Here is an 18,345-nt window from a genome sequence, read left to right on the forward strand (position 1 = left end):
TTCCGCACGTCCTTTTAGGAGTAACCAGCTCTGGAAATTGGGGTTGTAGGGGCGAGGAAGAGTTGCATCTCAGCCTACTGATAATCCCTAAAAGATATCAAAGGTCGCTTCCTTTTAAAAAGTGTTTCTGACACACACCTCCCAAGACCTTTATGTGCTCTGGCTACACTTCTGTTATATCCTCTACAACTATTTGCTGTTATTTGTAAAGTTGTCTGCACCCTGACGCACCCTCTTACACTAAGCTGTGAAGACCTCCGGGACCCATACCGAGTCTGTCTTGAATTCCCGCTTAACACAATGTTTAGAACACAGCAGGAATTTGGCTATTGACTAAATGAATGAGGAAAAGCTTCATAACATGAATGGGACAAGGGTCTCCTGTAAGGGACGAAGTCTCCTCCTACCCCATAAAGCCCCCATGTGCTCTAACTTGGGTAGCGAAGGGCTGAAATTTTTGGAGACAAAATCGGCCCAGACAATTGCTGAAGAGGTGAACTTGCTCAGGGAACCAAGCAAAATCAAAGGCCTTGAAAACCGGGCTTTCTCATCCAAGCAGGGGATGGGCGGAGGACACAGTCCGCGCGGCTGGAACACCCAGGAATAAGTGGAATCCATCTAGCTCCAGGGATAAGAGGGGCCGGGATACTTGGCTCCACCGTTTCCCGGCAACAACAGGCTCGGCCCCCCCACCCCCGACCCGCTTCCTTGCACTCAGCTGCTCACTTCCTTATCCACTCGACCTATCCACGCACAGAACATCGCCAGGTCGGCGGTGGTTGGAGGATTTTCAGGATCCGTCACTCGGAGACTCCGCCCACCATTTCTTCCGGCTGCCGCAGACTGAGCTGAGCCGAGGGTTTGCGCTGCAGGGCAGGCTGTTGCGGTAGGTGAGGAGGGGCGGGGGGCCCAGCATTTTGTATCCCCGGTTCCGGCCTCATCCTGGAATACCGCAGGGAGGCCTCGGATCCTGACTCATCTCGCCCAGCCTGTCCTGGAGGCCAGAGTGACTGAGGCCCGTCTGGCCACTCAACTTCCCTGCGCTGTTCTGGACTTCCTAGGAGGGGCGGGGGACCGGGCTCCAGTGTGAGAAAATGTTTGTTTTGGGTGCGTTTAAACGATTTTGGGATGGGGGTGGGGGTTCATTGTGCCCCCTGGCATTAGTTCATTCAGGGCTGCCGTGACGTACCTGTCCCGTTTACTTCTGAGCCCTTGCACTCGTTGGGCTCTCCTAGAATTGGAATTATTCAGACCTTTCTGTTGGCAGCCTTCCTAATCTAAAAGGCCCATCCTGTAAGACTAGAGAGTTATGAAAGCCTCCAGGTGCTGTGTGGAGCCCTCCACCTACCTACCTCTGCTAGGGCTACTTTCAGTATATTCCCAATCAGGCAGAATGATATCTGGTAAAAGTATGGATTTTGGAGCGGCACTGGTCTGGTTTCCAATCAAGGATTCACCATATATCAGTAATTACCCTTCTGATCCTCAGATCCTACAGATTCTTCATCTGCAAAATGATGAAAATGTCTATTAGTGTTTCTATTAAAATAAGAACAAAAGCCCAACTTCTACCTATAATGAGCAAATGGGCCTTTGCATATGACAGTGCTCTCTGAGAGACACTTTTCACCAAGCAGCACTTGTGTATATGGAACTGTGCAAGACCTTTAGTACCTTATTGAAAACGGAATTTAATTAGCTGAGGGCAGAATTGTTGAATTTGGGAGCTTTTTTGGAGAAAAGTGCAAGCTGATTGTCTTCACTGGAAATGTCATGAAATGTGCATGCACCTGTGGGGTGTGTGTGTGTGTGTGTATTTTAAAAACATACAAAAGTAAAATTTGCCATTTTTACCATTTTTAGATATATAGTTCAGAGGCATTCACATTGTTATGCAACTATCGCCACCACCCATCTCTAGAACTCCCCAAACTGAAACTCTGTACCCATTAAACAATAACTCCCATTCCCCCATTCCAAAAACTCCTGGAAACCACTGTTCAATTTTCTGTCTCTATGAATTTGACTGCACTAGGCACCTTATATAAGTGGCATTATCCAGTATTTATCCTTTTGTATCTGGTTTGTAGAAATTCCATTTTTGAAGACAAACTTCATTATGAAAACAACTTGGGTGCAGAGCCAGAAGAGGAACCCAATTACCTTTTTGTCATCTTTTTATCTCTAACACAGAAACCTAATAGAAGAAATTTTAAATTTTGTTAAAGTTCTTAAAAGCCTATTACCTTCAATGGGTAAACATACATCTGAATACTACATACTTATACTGTATCCTTAAAGCCTTGCTCACTTGAGCTTCTGTTTTTTCAGCTCAAATTCCAAATGAAAATGTTTGAAAGCATTGACTCTGCAGCTACAAAATCTGGCCCAGATCTTTGGGCTGAAATATGTTCCTGTCTGCCAAATCCTGACCAAGAGGATGGTGCCAAAAATGCCTTCTCAGACTCCTTTATGGATTCTTATCCTGCAAGCACACCCCAGAGGGAGGCCCCGGACTTTGCTACTCAGCCAGCTATAAAGCCTTGGGCTCCCTTGCAGGATTCAGAAGTGTATTTAGCATCTTTAGGTAAGTTAGATGGTTTTTTTTAAAAAATAATAAATTGATGGTTTTAAAGATGCTTGTTGAAGTTCCTTTACCTTAAAACTAGTTTTCTGTTCTTTTTTTAAATTCTCACCCAAGGATATTTCTTCCATTGATTTTTAGAGAGAGTGGAAGGGAGGGAGAGATCAGGAGAGAAACATTGATGTGGAAGACACATCAATTGGATGCCTCCCACACAGGCTCCAACCGGGTCTGGGGATCCAACCTGCAACCCAGGTATTATGCCCTTGACTGGGAATCCAGTCAGAACCCTTCAGTGCACAGGCTGACAGTCTAACCATTGAGCCACATCAGCCAGGGTGGTTTTCTGTTCTTAAAAAAATTTCTTTTTGTCCTCACCACATGTAAGTAAGTATAGGGGTTGTTTCAGGTTGGTTGTGGGAAGGACCCCATTTTCCTTGTACATAGGGATTAAAATGGTCTTTGCAAACTCTTACCTATGTTATATCTAAATTCTGCTTTATGCCCTGGCTGGTTTGGCTCAGTGAATAGAGCGTCGGCCTGCGGACTGAAGGGTCCCAGGTTCGATTCCAGTCAAGGGCACATGCCTGGTTGCAGGCTTAATCCCCAGTAGGGGGCATGCGGGAGGCAGCCTGTCGATGATCTCTCATCATCCATGTTTCTTTTTCTCCCTCTTTCTTCATCTCTGAAATCAATAAAAAAATATATTTAAAAAAATAAATTCTGCTTTATTTCTTGGCATTCTATAGACCCTCTTGCCTACTATTGGTGGCTCATATATTCAAATAACTCAAAAATATAAAATCTTATGCTATCCTAAAAGGTGGATTTATGATGCTACAGTTTGAAAACCTGTTATAGTAGATAGATTGATTGTTGGAATGGGAACATGTTGACATAAAATTCATTCTGCCTCTTGTTAGCTATTTTATTTTTTTAATATTTCCTGAACATATCTTCACTATCCTGTCCTATGGCCTTAAGTGTAAGTATTTAGAAAGACTAAATACACAAGAAAGAGATTCAGATTGTTCCATGCTAGGGAAAAGAGAAATATCAGTTGAGGGTAGTAATCGCAATGCTTTAAAATTGTAGTATATTTTTATTATTAAACATACATGAGACCCATTTACGTGTCACAAAACCAAACCTAGGAATAATTGTTTAAGGAAGAAAAGGCAATTCAGGAAGAAGAAGCTTTTAAGAAAGGCTAGAAAGAAGAATCAGAATAGAGTTTACATAATTGCTGAGAAATACCTTGGAAAAACAAGGAATTTTGTTAACTGTGTATTGGAGGAAAAGATATGAAAAAAACAGGTGGAATGATGGATAATGAGAAAGATGAGGGTATAATGTGAGATTCTCAGGAAGCCACCAAAGATAGGCTATGACCATGGCTGAGTAGGTTGGCAGTTCTGTTTTGTGGTAGTCAGAACATCTGTTTAATGATGATAAGGAGAAGAAGCAACATTCTGAGAAAACTAAAAAACCAGATCCTTTGACTTGTTGGTGCTCTGTGCCCAAGGGTTATAAGAAACTCTCATGGGTTACAGACATGGTGGCCGCTAGGATGGGAAAGCTGACAACTATACCTGCAAGTCTGATGTTTGCGTTTATATGTGTGCATGCAGCCAGAGAAGAGGAATCCAAAAAGGAGCTAGTGAAACCACCTCTCCACTCTAAATATGTTGAAGAGCAGCCTGGTAATTGACAAGTGGGCTTTGGCTCCATCCACACTGCAGCTGGTCCTGATATTGGCTGGTGCAAGGATGTTTATGTCCTTGTGGAAAGTGGGATAATGGATACAGTACAATTTGGAAAAGAGGCATATGTTTATCTGAAGAATCCACCGCAGAATTTTCTTCTGAAAACTGGACTAATTGGTTTTAGGATTGGCAGGCTTGGTTTCAGCAAGAAAAGGTTCTAGATTTTTTTTTAAATATATTTATTGATTTTTTACAGAGAGGAAGGGAGAGGGAGAGAGAGTTAGAAACATCAATGAGAGAGAAACATCAATCAGCTGCCTTCTGCACACCCCCTACTGGGGATGTGCCCGCAACCAAGGTACATGTCCTTGACCGGAATCGAACCTGGGACCCTTGAGTCTGCAGGGTGAAGCTCTATCCACTGAGCCAAACCAGTTAGGGCAAAAGGTTCTAGATTCAAGAAAATTGGTTCTCCACTGGGACTGGCCACTTTAGGAGCAACTGTTTATTGTCCAGTTCAGTCTGTAACAATTGCAAAGGTAACTAGAAAAAAGGCATATGGTACAAGCCAGAAAATTTGTGAAGCAGATAAATTGTTATGGAAAAAACAAACAAAAACACCAAAAAAGAATCACTTCCTGAACCTAAAGAAAAAACAAAGCTCAGAAGCTCTATTGAAATAGAATTACCTGCAAAAACAACTCACGACTTGAAACACTCAGTTTCTTTGCCCACAGAACTCAGCTCTGAAACAAAGACCAAATCAGAATTCACCTCAGGTGCTACACAGTTTATGCCTGACATGGATCACAAGCAGTCCCATCTAGAAGGTGTAGATATAGATGTACAGCAGTAGAAGCTGAACTAGTCTAATAGAGAACTACAGATGTGTGAAGTTTCAAATAATGACGAAAAAGATCATGTAATGAGTAACTGTGACACATAGAGTATAACTTAAAACAAGTTTATCCTTTAGATCTTCTAATGTATAGTTTGGCCAATCACATAAGTGTTTAAAACACACACAGCAAACACAATCCAAATACTATTAAATGATTGGTCAAGAGGCAGTAGTATTAGGATGCATTTGATGACTTTCAAGGGTGTTTATAAAAACAAAAAATAGAGTGAATATGTGAACACTTATGAGACTAAAATTTGAAGAAACATGTATGTGTATATAAATACTTATACATATACACTAGGTATATGTGCTTTAGTTTTTTGTAATTAATGTCAGCTAAATTAGAATGGTGTATGGAAGGATGTGTTTTTTATTTCCCAGAGCTGGAATAAAATATCCATATTTTATGACAAAATAAAAGAAGCTGCCCTAGCCGGTTTGGCTCAGTGGATAGAGCGTCGCCCTGCAGACTGAAAGGTCTCAGGTTCGATTCTGGTCAAGGGCATGTACCTTGGTTATGGGCACATCCCCAGTAGGGGGTGTGCAGGAGGCAGCTGATCGATGTTTCTCTCTCATGGATGTTTCTAACTCTCTATCCCTCTCCCTTCCCCTCTGTAAAAAATCAATAAAATATATTTAAAAAAAAAGAAGCTTTCATGGATTCAGTGATGCTTTTGATTGGTTCAGAAAGTTAAAATTCCCGTGATATTTTCTAAAATCCGATAAGATGATGATTAAAATTTCCTTCTCTGAGGAAAATAAGAACCATTTCTGGCTCCTATGGCAGAGTTTGGGAGACAATTTCAGGCAGGTTTGGAGTATGTAATGGCACCTGCTTCTGCCTGCCCAACTTAGATCACACCTGATCATGGACTCAGCACACTCAGAGAGGGGAAGACCTTTTCCAGCCCAAAAGAGCACCTTCCACCTTGACAGCCAAGGCCAGACAATATAAAGATTGTTTTTATTACCAAATAAACTGTATCAAGGATAATTCACTAAGATCACCGATTAAAACCTTAGTCAATTCAACATGAGATGTACGTAATTCTTTTCATATCCTCAAGGAGAAAAAAATTCCTCAAATATTTTACAGGTGTTTTACATGGGTGAGCGCTTGGAGGTAACTTGCATCAACAGAAGGTACTTATTGTTTTGATCAGTAGATGCTAGCTGATGTGGCTTATCTATAATAATAAAAGGGCAATATGCTAATTAGACCGGATGTCCTTCTGGACGTCATTCCGGACGTCCTTCCTCACGAAGCCAGGCCAGAGGGAAGCCAGCCCGGGTCCCAGGTGCCTGCGAGCAGCCTGAGGGAAGCCAGCCCAGGTCCCGGGTGCCTGCCGGCGGCCGGAGTAGGGAAGCCCAAGTCCCAGGTGCCAGAGGGAAGCTGGTGCCGGCAGCTGGGGGAAGGAAGGCCTATTCTTGCACAAATTTTCATGCATCGGGCCTCTAGTTTAGAAATGAAAACAGGATTGTAAATTATAAAGTTTCCATTGGTTCTGGGCTTGATGTTCACCATCCCTAAAAGCTATCATTTACCCATTTATTATAGTTGAAGGCAAGACTAAACAAAGGCAGAAGGTACATGGTGATACCCTCTCTTGTAATCTTCAAAAGGGGATATCTGTTCTCAACAGTTACACTTGAAATGCAAATAAGAGTAATTAAACATCTATCATCATGAAGCCATATGGACCACTCTCAAAGAGATTACAAGATGTTTGTTTTTATTAGGCTCCAACATCCAGGCCCGAAGTTGAGCAACTTTAAAAAATGTTGGGAGATTCCTTCTCTTTAACCAAGAATTTAATCACACATAGAAATCTTACAAGTCTCTTATTGAGTTCTTATCAAGTCAATTTTAATGTCTAATGAACCATTGGATCTCTCATCATTTTCTCTTAAGTCTTTTTCATGAGGTTTGGCAACCACTTTATGTCACTGTAACAAAAAGAAAAACCATTTACTCCTCAGAGAAACTATTTTCAAGGAGTTAAAAAAAGATGAGAGTATACACATGTCAAGCCAGGGAAAACAAGCATTCCTTAGAGAGATACCTGCTGGGCTTCTGTGACTTCAAAGAAAACATGCTATCAATTTGTTATGAGAACCTATGGTTTTTCCCTTTTCTGGGGTTAAACATTTATATGGTGCAATGTAGAGTGAAAACATTGTGCAGGAAAAGGAAAATTGTACATTTCTCTTTATCTGCCCTCCTTAAAAAATTAGGGTTTTTTTTTTTTTTTTTTTTTTTTTTTTTGTAGAGAGTGTGGATGTACTCATCAGTCAGAGAATTTTTGAAGTTGGCATTTGCATTTAAAATTTAGTTTCATTTCATATTCACTTTCCTTGTTAAGCTCCATTTCTTCTCTCTTTAGAGAATAAACTGAGAAGAATCAAAGGTTTAAATCAGGAAGTGACTTCTAAGGACATGCTTCGAACCCTGGCCCAAGCCAAGAAGGAATGCTGGGATCGGTTCCTCCAGGAAAAGTTAGCATCAGAGTTCTTCGTGGATGGACTTGATTCTGATGAGAGGTAAGTGATTCCCAGGCCAGTTCTAGGTGACAGTCTGTTTTATGTGCGCATTTCTTTTTCTCTAAAGAATTCAGGGAGAGTGACATGTGAGTTGAGATATTAGTTGATATCAACATCAGCGTCTGAGTTAAAATCATCCTTTGTCAGTTTGCTCTATTTGCTCTTAGTACAGCAGCAGATTTTTGAGAAAGGGTATTTTTGCCAAAAGGCAAATACTCCCCAGCCACATCTTGATCACAGATTGGATGTAGTTGAGGATAAAACATTGCCATCTTTTTTTAAAAAATTTTTTATCCTCACACTCAGATATATTTTTTATTGATTCTCAGAAAGGGAGAGAGGAAGGAAGAGAGAGAGAGAAACAATCAGTTGCCTCCCATACATGCCCCAGCTAGGAATTAAACCCTCAACCTAGGTATGTGACCTGATCTGGAATAAACCTGCAACCTTTTTGGTGTAGAGGATGATGCTCCAACCAACTGAGCCACCCGGCCAGGGTCATTGTCTGCATTTTTAAGTGCAAGTACATAAAGCACTTGAGAAAGTAGTAATCAATCAACAACTGGAACTATGTCTTCTTATCTCCAAATCTCTGTTGCCTTACAGAGTTTCTGTCATATTCTAGCCCAGGGGTGGGCAAACTTTTTGGCTCGAGGGCCACAATGGGTTCTTAAACTGGACCGGAGGGCCGGAACAAAAGCATGGATGGAGTGTTTGTGTGAACCAATATAAATACAAAGTAAAGGAGCGGAGGGGAGAGCAAGAGAACCGGATAGAACAGCCGGATCCGGCCCGCGGGCCCTAGTTTGCTCACGGCTGTTCTAGCCACTCAAATGGGTGTAGAGTAAATGAATGATTTTCTTAAGCATCTACTGAGTGAAGGCACTGTGCCTGGTGTCTTGGGGCTGGGGTGTAAGGAAGTTTAACACGCTCTTTTTTTTTGTCCTTGTAACTAGTTAGGGAGAGATGACAAATAGGTATAAAGACGTACATAATAATATGAGGCAGCATGAGAGAAGAGCCAGATGAGAAGAAATGATAGAACATGCTTTAGGAGTTGAGAGACCATTGAGCTCCCTTTGGGCTCTGGTGTTTGTGCCAAGGAAGGAGGCAGGACTTGAACAGTACCTGCAGGTGGGCCAGATGCAGAAAGGAGAGAGAGCATTCTGCCACAAAGCAGGGAATGCTTGACACCAGGAAAATGGCTCTGCCACTTAGTGGTTGTATGTTCTTGGGTAAGAAAGCTGTGTGTGCCTCAGTTTCCTCCTCTGTAAAGCAGAGGAAACCTCATAAAGTTATTGTGAAGGTTTAACGAGTTACTGTGTGTAAAGTTCTTAGAACAGTGCCTGATACATGGTAAGTGCTATATAAGTGTTAGCTATCTATACATATAAAAGCCTAAGCAACCGAACAACTGGTCAACTGGTTGCTGTGATGCGCAATGACCACCAGGGGGCAGATACTCAACGCAGGAGCTGCCCCCCTGGTGGTCAGTGCACTCCCACAGCCAACCTCCCACGGCCAGCCAATCTCCCACGGCTGGCCAATCTCCCATGGCTGGCCGAACTCCCGATGTCCCTTCCCCTGGCCACCAACCAACCTCCCATGGTCCCTCCCCCTGGCCAGCTGGGCGCCCCCCCCCACCATCAGCCCCAATCACCGGCCAGGCCAAGGGACCCCCACCTGTGCACGAATTCGTGCACTGGGCCTCTAGTTATTAATATTATTCTTCCTAACATAGTTTTATTTATTTTTAAAGACTAGTTTATTGATTTTTATTAATTTATTTATTTTTCTCACTTTTAAAAAAATATATATATTTTATTGATTTTTTACAGAGAGGAAGGGAGAGGGATAGAGAGTTAGAAACATCCATGAGAGAGAAACATCGATCAGCTGCTTCTTGCATACCCCCCCTGGGGATGTGCCCACAACCAAGGTACATGCCCTTGACTGGAACCGAACCTGGGACCCCTCAGTCCGCAGGCCGATGCTCCATCCTCTGAGCCAAACCAGCTAGGGCAGTTTATTGATTTTTAGAGAAAGAGGGAAAGAGAGAGAGAGAGAAGCATCGATGATGTGAGAGCACAGTATGAATCAGCTACATCCTGCACGCCCCCTTACTGTGATTGAGCCCACAACTGGGGCATGTGCCCTTGACCAGGAATTGAACCAGCGACCCTTGGTACATGGGACGATGTCCAACCAACGAGCCACACCGGCCAGGGTGCTAACAGAATTTTAAAGTTCAGTAACAACTTATTCAAAATAAGATCAGTGAGGGGAGTAACAACTTTAATTTTAACAAAAGGTCTTGAGGGGAATACGACTTAATCCAAGTTTACAACGTATCTTTAACATGATTTTGAGAGTCCCATTGTGTCAGATGAAGATATTGCTGCTGAAATTGTGGGCAGTATGTGAATAAAACTTCATACATTTTATTTTTTAATTTGCAAAGTACCTTCACTTACATTATATTAAATACCAAATCAGCATTCCCTGAGATCCTTCAGAAATCGGTGTGGCATCTAAGGTCAGGCCAGCTACCTTCTCAGGTTCAGAAAAATAATACAAATTTTGCTCTTTTCTGTATCCAAAGGCACAATCCAATTGAGCTTTAAACTGCCCCAAATACAAAAGACTTGAAGATACACAGATTCCTGACTCACTAATAATTCGGTGTTTTCTCTCCCCTTGAATATTTCCTTCCTTTCCAGCTCTAAGAAGGAAAGATAAAACTTTCTTCTGCCTAATTCCCAACTAAGAATTCTTTTTCTTTAAAATCAAATCAGCACCAAGGCTCGTTAACATTTCTGTGTATTTATCAATAGCTAAGATAATGTGGTTTTCCCTTCTCTATAGAAATAATTGAGCCCGGCTAGCATGGCTCAGTGGTTGAGGGTCGACCAGGAGGTCAGGGTTTGATTCCTGGTCAGGGCACATGCCTGGTTTGCGGGCTTAATCCCCAATAGGGGGCGTACAGGAGGTGACCAATCAATGATTCTCACCTCTCCCTTCCTCTCTGAAATCAATAAAAATATATTTTAAAAAAGAAATAATTGAAATAATTCTATGAAAAGTGTGGTAGGTGAAGATTAAATGCCTGTGTAGCATCTTAGTCCCCTGAGCTGGGCTGTTACTCCCCCGAGCCTACATCAGTGGGAAAACTTCTATCATTGTTCAGAGCAAGCACCAGGAAACAGTATATATGCATTTGTTTTCAAACTTCAAAGTTTATGTTTTAAACAGAGGCCATTTTGTAGGGGATTGTGTGGTTCTTCACCTACAGGAAGGCCACCCTCTTCATGCTTTTGGCAAGGGAGTCATGGCTGAGCAATCCAACTGTGCACAACATGAATCCCCATCCCTGACAGATGTCTTAGATCTGCTGGTTATGGCTTAATTTCTTGGCTTACTAGTAAGACTTTGTGCTATTGAAGAGCATAGAATGTGGTTAACATTATTTCTGGTCATTTATATTTTACTGTGGATGTTAATGGCTGTAGAGTGAGAATCCTGGGTACTTAAGGAAGGTGGGGAGGAGACCACTTCTCCCTTCCGCACAGATCCAAACCAAAAAGGGCCCTCTGGCGTGGTGGTCATTCCTTTATGGGGGCACTGCTGTTCCAGTGTTTCTATCTTGGGGACTTGCTATAGGGTGAACTAAACAAACAAAAAGCCCATAAACAAAGTTGCTCTCAGTGCAACTAAGCATAATTGAGTCTCAGACTATCTCAGGTATGACATTGCAAGATGCTCGGTTTTTTGCCTAATAATTTGGTATTTATTGCAATGTTTTCTCCCCTTGACAGTTTCTCTCCTCTTTTGAGGGGAAAAAAAAAAGACAGGACTGAGGCATTAGCTCTTCAGCTGTTCTCATCAAGCCTTCAGAGGCTCTGCATTCCAAGGGGGTCTGATGCTGCTTATAGCCAAGTGCCCACCAGGGGGTAAATTATGCCTGGGAGCTGCCAGGATGCACATCTGTCAGAGGAGTATCGTCTTCTCCCCGCGTTAGCAATGAAAAACAGTTGTAGGAAGAAATTGGTTGTGGGTGGGAAGGCAGTATTTGAGTAACTGAGATAATCATTAAGTAATTAATCATCCTGGTCTGATGCAGTCACCCTTTCTCTTGCTCTTTTCTAGCACCTTGGAACATTTCAAGAGGTGGCTCCAGCCAGATAAGGTGGCCATCAGTACAGAGGAGGTCCAGTATCTGATTCCGCCAGAGTCACAGGTGGAGAAGCCAGTGGCTGGGGATGAGCCAGGAGCAGCAGAACAATAAATTACACGCACATATGGACAGACAGACAGACACAGATAGACAAGTAGACACACACACACACACACACACGCTTGCGTGGAGCAGCTGTCTTGAGTCCAGAGGGAAGTGGGGAGCTCAGTGGCAGTATCAGCAAGGAGAAAACTCTGGAGGGGCAAAGCCCAACTTCCACTCCACAAAGCAAACAGCTGTGGGTACCTGAGGACTTGCTTGGGCCTGGAATGTGTGTCTGTCTTGGATGAAGTGACTGACCCAGTGCATGCTGGATCAAAATACCGGTTTCCTGTATGTCTCACAGCTTGCTCGAGCTCTGGTGGTGCAGGTGAGAAGTGTACCGAGAATCTACCGAGAATCTAGTGAAGGACCCAGGTGTAAATGTATGTGGAGCAGCTGATGCCTTTGTGTATGTTTAAGTTAAGTGAGCCATATTTATCCTTGCCTCTTCTGGATTTTCCTACCTGTGTCCCAAGCATTCCCTGGGTAACTTGTCAGGGGTGAGTGGGCCAAAGAAAGTGAAGTCTGCCTCCTTAAATCCAAGCCCTATTTGGGGCTTCTCTGAGTCCACAATAAATATGAGGACTTTAGTAAAAGAGCCTGTGCTTTTTCTTTGTCTGATTTGTTTTTTTGTGGGGAAAATGGACAAAAGAAATGTGAAAAGGTGTGTATGTGTGTGTATGTATTTTTAAATTTCATGAGTGGTTTCTCCCCTAACTTCCTCCTGCACTTATAAAGGACTAAGTTCCAAATTAGACTTGCAAATATGGTTTTGGTATTTGACACCACTGCTTGAATGTTCCCTGCTTGCTACTAGTAGCAGCTTTTTTGGATGAGCCTGTGCTTTCCCTCCTTATTTATGGTGCTCTTGTTCAGATGGTGTTGTCCATATATAACTTTTTCTCATCAGAACAGCTGTATGTGTGGTGCAATTGACCTGATTCTTCCCGGAGAGATGCTACCAGGCAGTGGGGAGGTAAAAACAAAAGCATGCCTATGCAGGTGAGCTGGTAACTTGTCAGCCTTCTGTTTTTAACATGTGCCCTCTGACAAGCCAAACCTCGGTGCTCTGAGGGGTACATTTCTGAGGCCACAGCTCCATGGAGCTTCTTCCTGGATAACAGGTTCCTAGTCCCTAATGATGAGCAGGGTGGCCATACAAATCTTCAGAGAACATTTGCTCTTTTTTCTTTTAAATTGAATTTATTGAGGTGACTTTGGGTCACAAAACCATACAGGTTTCAAGTATACAACTCAAAAAAACATTATTGTGCACCTATCATCCAAAGTAAAGTCTCTTTCCATCCCCATTTATCCCCCCTTTGCCCACCTCCACTTACCCCTACCCTCTTTCCCCTCCGCTATCAGCACACTGTTGTGTGTTTGTGTGTGTGTATATATATATACTGGAAGCCCGGTGCACGAATTGTGCAGCAGTGGGGTCCCTTGGCCTGGCCTGTGGGATTGGGCCGAAACCGGCTCTCTGACATCCCCCGAGGGGCACCAGATTTGCAAGAGGGTGCAGGCCAGGCCGAGGGACCCCACAGGTGCACGATCAGGGCCAGGGAGGGACGCAGGAGGTTGGCCAGCAGGGGAGGGACCATGGGAGGGCTCCAGGGCGTGTCTTGCCTGTCTCAGTCCTGATCAGCCGGACCCCAGCAGCAAGCTAACCTACCGGTTGGAGCGTCTGCCCCCTGGTGGTCAGTGCACGTCATAGTGACAGGTTGACTGTCTGCCCCCCTGGTGGTCAGTGCATGTCATAGTGAGCAGTTGAGTGGCCTTAGTATATCATTAGCATATTATGCTTTGATTGGTTGAACAGATGACCAGATGACTGGACACTTAGCATATTAGGCTTTTATTATATAGGATATTTGCTTAATCCCTTCACCTTTTTTCATCCAGCCCCCCAATCCTCCTCCCCTCTGACAGTTGTCAGCCTGTTCGATGTATCCATGTCTCTGTTTCAATTTTGTGAAGGACCCAGTTTATTTTGTTCATTAGAGTCCACATTTAAGTGAGATCATATGTTATTTGTCTTTCTCTGACTGGCTTATTTTGCTTAGCATAAAAATCTCCAGGTCCCTCCCTGGTGTCACAAAAGGCAAAATTTCCTTCTTTTTTAAGCCTGAGGAGTATTCCATTGTATAAATACACCACAGCTTTTTTATTTACTCATCTATTGATGGACACTTGGGCTGTTTCCAGATCTTGGCTATTGTAAATAATGCTGCAATGAACATAGGGGTGCATATATTCTTTCAAATATATGTTTGGGTTTTTTTAAATATATATTCCCAGAAATGGGATTGCTGGGTCAAAAGTCAGTTGCATTTTTAATTTTTTGAGGAAACTCCATACTGTTTTCCACACTAGCTGCACCTGTCTGCATTCCCACCAGCAGTGTACTAGGGTTCCCTTTCTCCACATCCTCTCCAGCACTTGCTGTTTGTTGATAAATTGATAATAGCCATTCTGATAGGCATGAGATAATATCTCATTGTGGTTTTAATTTGCATTTATCTGATGATTAGTGACATTGAGCATTTTTTCATATATCTAATGGCCATCTCTGTGTCCTCTTTAGAGAAGTGTCTATTCAGGTTCTTTGCCCATTTTTAAATTGCATTTTCTTGGTGTTGAGTTTATAAGTTCTTCCTTTTTTTGATATAAGTTCTTTTTATGTTTTAGAAATTAACCCTTTATCAGCTATGTCATTAGCAAAAATGTTCCCCCATTCCATGGTTTGCCTTTTCATTTTGTTGATTTTTTTTTTTGTACAAAAGCGTTTTAGTTTGATGTAATCACATTTGTTTATTTTCTCCTTTTTTCCCCCCTTGGTCAAGGAGATACATCAGCAAAAATATTGCTACGAGAAATGTCTAAAATTTTACTGCCTATTGCTTATTTCTAAATTAAGTATTTGCCTTGTTTGAAAGGATGGTAACCACCCAAGTAATTCTGTATCCTTGCCTAATTATATGAATACTTTAGTTGTAATTTCCAGATATATTTCCCCTTCTTTCTTTTAAAAAAAATATATTTTTATTGATTTCAGAGAGGAAGGGAGAGGGAGAGAGAGAGAGAAGCATCAATGATGATAGAGAATCATTGATCAGCTGCTTTCTGCACACCCCCCACTGGGGATTGAGCTCATAACCTGGGCATGTCCCCTGACCAGAAATCAAACCATGACCTCCTGGTTCATATGTTGATTCTCAACCACTGAGCCATGCTGGCTGCTCCCCCCGCTTTGTTTTTTTGTAAACTAATAGTATTAGCTTTGTTCTTTCACTGTTTTTTATTGGTTGGATACCTTTGACATAGAGTGGGCCTCTGTGTTCTCCAGAAACTTTATAGGAAGCCAGACGGTGACAATCATCTGGCTCTGGACCAAGCTTGCAAGCTGCCATCATTTGCCTGGGGTTCATACCTCACTCTTCCTACAGGCCATTGGATGGCTTTCAGCTGGAAGGATTGGTTTAAAAAAAAAAAAAGACTAAGATTTTTTTAAAAATTCTTTTTATTTTTTAAAATATATTTTTATAGATTTCAGAGAGAGGAAGGGAGAAAGAGAGACAGGTAGAAACATCAATGATGAGAGAGAATCATCCATCGGCTACCTCCCACACGCCCCCTACTGGGGATCGAGCCCACAACTCTGGCATGTGCCCTGATCAGAATCGAAACGTGACCTCCTGGTTCATAGGTTGACACTCAACCACTCAGCCACGCCAGTCGGGCTCATTTTTTATTTTTCAATTACAGTTGATATACATTATTATATTAGTTTTAGGTGTACACTCCAGTGATTACTAGTAAACATTACATAAATTACTGATCATCCCAATAAATCTCACACCCATCTGATACCATACATAGTTATTCGAATATTATTGACTACTAGAGGCCTGGTGCATGGATTGTGCACCGGTGGGGTCACTTTGCCTGGCCTGCGCCCTCTTGCAATCCAGGACCCCTCAGGGGATGTCAGACTGCTGGTTTCAGCTTGATCCCTGCAGGCCAGGCTGAGGGACCCCACAGGTGCATGAATCCATGCACTGGGCGTCTAGTATGCATGCATATGAGATCTTTGGTTAATCTCTTCCCATCCTCCCCCCACTCCCCTCTGAGATTCATCAGTCTGTTCCATGTTTCCATGCCTATGCGCTGAGCATCTGCCCCCTGATGGTCAGTGTGTGTCATAGCTACCGGTCAAATGGTTGCTTAGGCTTTTATATATATAGATATTTCCTATGTTGTACTTTACATCCCCATGTCTATTCTGGAACAATCAATTTGTACTTCTTAATCCCAACCCACCTCCCATCTGACAACCATCAAAATGTTCTCTGTATCTATGAGTTTGTTTTTGTTCTGCTTGTTTGTTTATTTTGTTTTTTAGATTCAATTGTTGATAGATATGTATTTATTGCCATTTCATTGTTCATATTTTGATCCTTTCCCCCCCCCCCTTTTTTTTTTTAATATATTTTATTGATTTTTTACAGAGAGGAAGAGAGTGGGATAGAAAGTTAGAAACATCGATGAGAGAGAGACATCTATCAGCTTCCTCCTGCACGCCCCCCACTGGGGATGCGCCCGCAACCCAGGTACATGCCCTTGACCGGAATCGAACCTGGGACCCTTGAGTCCACAGGCCAACGCTCTATCCACTGAGCCAAACCGGTTAGGGCCCCCTTTTTTTTTCTTAAAAAGAACCTTTAACATTTCATATAATACTGTTTTAATGGTGATGAACTCCTTTAGCTTTTTCTGGTCTGGGAAGCTCTTTATATGTCCCTTGATCCTAAATGATAACTTTGCTGGGTAGAGTAATCTTGTTTGTAGGACCCTGCTTTTTGCTACTTTGAATGTTTCTTGCCAATCTCTTTTGGCCTGAAAGTTTCTGTTGAGAAATGAGCTGTCTTATGGGAGCTCTCTTGTAGGTAACGAACAGCTTTACTCTTGTTGCTTTTAAGATTCTCTCTTTGTGTTTAAACTTTGGCATTTTAATTATGATGTTTCTTAGTGTGGGCCTCTTTGGGTTCATCTTGTCTAGGACTCTGTGCTTCCTGGACTTGTATGTCTATTTCCTTCACTAAATTAGGGAAGTTTTCTGTCATTTTTTCAAATCGGTTTTCAATTTCTTGCTCTCTTCTCCTTCTGGTACCCCCATTATGCAAATGTTGGTACCCTTGAAGTTGCCCCAGAGGCCCATTACACTATCCTCAATTTTTTGAATTCTTTTTTCTTTTTGCTGTTCTGACTGGGTGTTTTTTGCTTCTTTATATTCCAAATCGCTGATTTGATTCTCTGCTTCATCTACTCTACTGTTGATTCCCTGTAAGTTATTCTTCATTTCAGTTAGTATATCTTTAATTTCTGATTGTTCCTTTTTATGCTTTGAAGTTCTCACTAAGTTCATTGAGAATCCTTACAACCAGTGTTTTGAACTCTGCATCTAGTAGATTGTTTGTCTCCATTTAGTTTAGTTATTTTTTTCCTGGTGTTTTGTTCTGTTCTTTCATTTGGGACATGTTTCTTTGTCTCCTCATTTTCGCAGCCTCCCTGTATTTGTTTCTATGCATTAGGTAGAGCTGCTATGTCCCTCAGGCTTAAAGTAGTAGGTATTCTGTAGGGTCCAGTGGCACAGCCTCCCTGATCACCCAAGCTGGGCACTAGAGATGCGTCTCCTGTGTGGGCTGTGTACAGTCTCCTCTTATAGTTGAGGCTTGATTGCTGTTTCACATCAATGAGATGGATTTACCCTCAGGCCCATCTGCTGCAAGGACTGGCTGAAATTACTGACCACTAACCTCTGACAACCGTGGAGGATCAGCTGTGCAGGGGCCCACACAGCGCAGGACTTACTTCAGCAGGGCTCTGGTGCCCACTGAGTCCGCCCCTTGAGTGTGTCACTTGTGCAGGTGGTTGGGTGGTACTTTGATGTGGTCTGAAATTGTCCGCTGGGTGTCCTGACTCTGGGGCCTCCCAAGAGGTATAGGCCAAGGTCAGCAGCCATTTGCGTTATCCCCAGGGACATACAGGGAGGACATACAGCGCCACCTGGCTTGAGCTGCAAAGAAACATGCAGATGGCTGCTACTTGTGCTTGGCTTGGTAGTGCCAAGGCGCAGCCAAGCTGTGAACCAATACTGGCTACTGCTAGTGCCCAGCCACTTATTGAGAGGTATGGGACATGCTGCTTGTTTGAGAGATTTTAGGAAAATCTGAAGCATGAGACAAGACAGGCCATTTGTATGGAAAAGCCACTGGAAACCGCTTGGGTGGGCCCAAAACTTGAGTGGCGCAGGGCCTCAGGGAATCACCAG

General features: G+C 42.7%; 1 protein-coding gene and 1 pseudogene across 4 annotated transcripts; both read left to right on the forward strand.

Annotated features, from left to right (window-relative positions):
• The first annotated feature begins 762 nt into the window (after positions 1-762).
• CCDC32 (coiled-coil domain containing 32) lies at positions 763-12,622 on the forward strand. Of its 3 annotated transcripts, none has more exons than XM_080675785.1 (4): positions 763-886; positions 2,332-2,587; positions 7,579-7,735; positions 11,882-12,622. In XM_080675785.1, the coding sequence occupies exons 2-4, from the start codon at positions 2,344-2,346 to the stop codon at positions 12,018-12,020; spliced, it is 540 nt and encodes a 179-aa protein (XP_080531911.1). In that variant the 5' UTR covers positions 763-886; positions 2,332-2,343; the 3' UTR covers positions 12,021-12,622. The 3 variants fall into 3 exon arrangements, with proteins under 3 accessions (XP_080531911.1, XP_080531913.1, XP_080531912.1); XM_080675787.1 differs by having other exon boundaries at positions 829-890; XM_080675786.1 differs by having other exon boundaries at positions 841-1,107.
• Positions 4,155-5,146, forward strand: LOC308254196 (MICOS complex subunit MIC27-like; annotated as a pseudogene). The gene is made up of 2 exons: positions 4,155-4,504; positions 4,738-5,146. The product of its transcript is annotated as an MICOS complex subunit MIC27-like (transcript).
• Positions 12,623-18,345: the final 5,723 nt, after the last annotated feature.

This window comes from Plecotus auritus, assembly GCF_963455305.1.
Source record: "Plecotus auritus genome assembly, chromosome: 1".
Lineage (NCBI taxonomy): Eukaryota > Metazoa > Chordata > Mammalia > Chiroptera > Vespertilionidae > Plecotus > Plecotus auritus.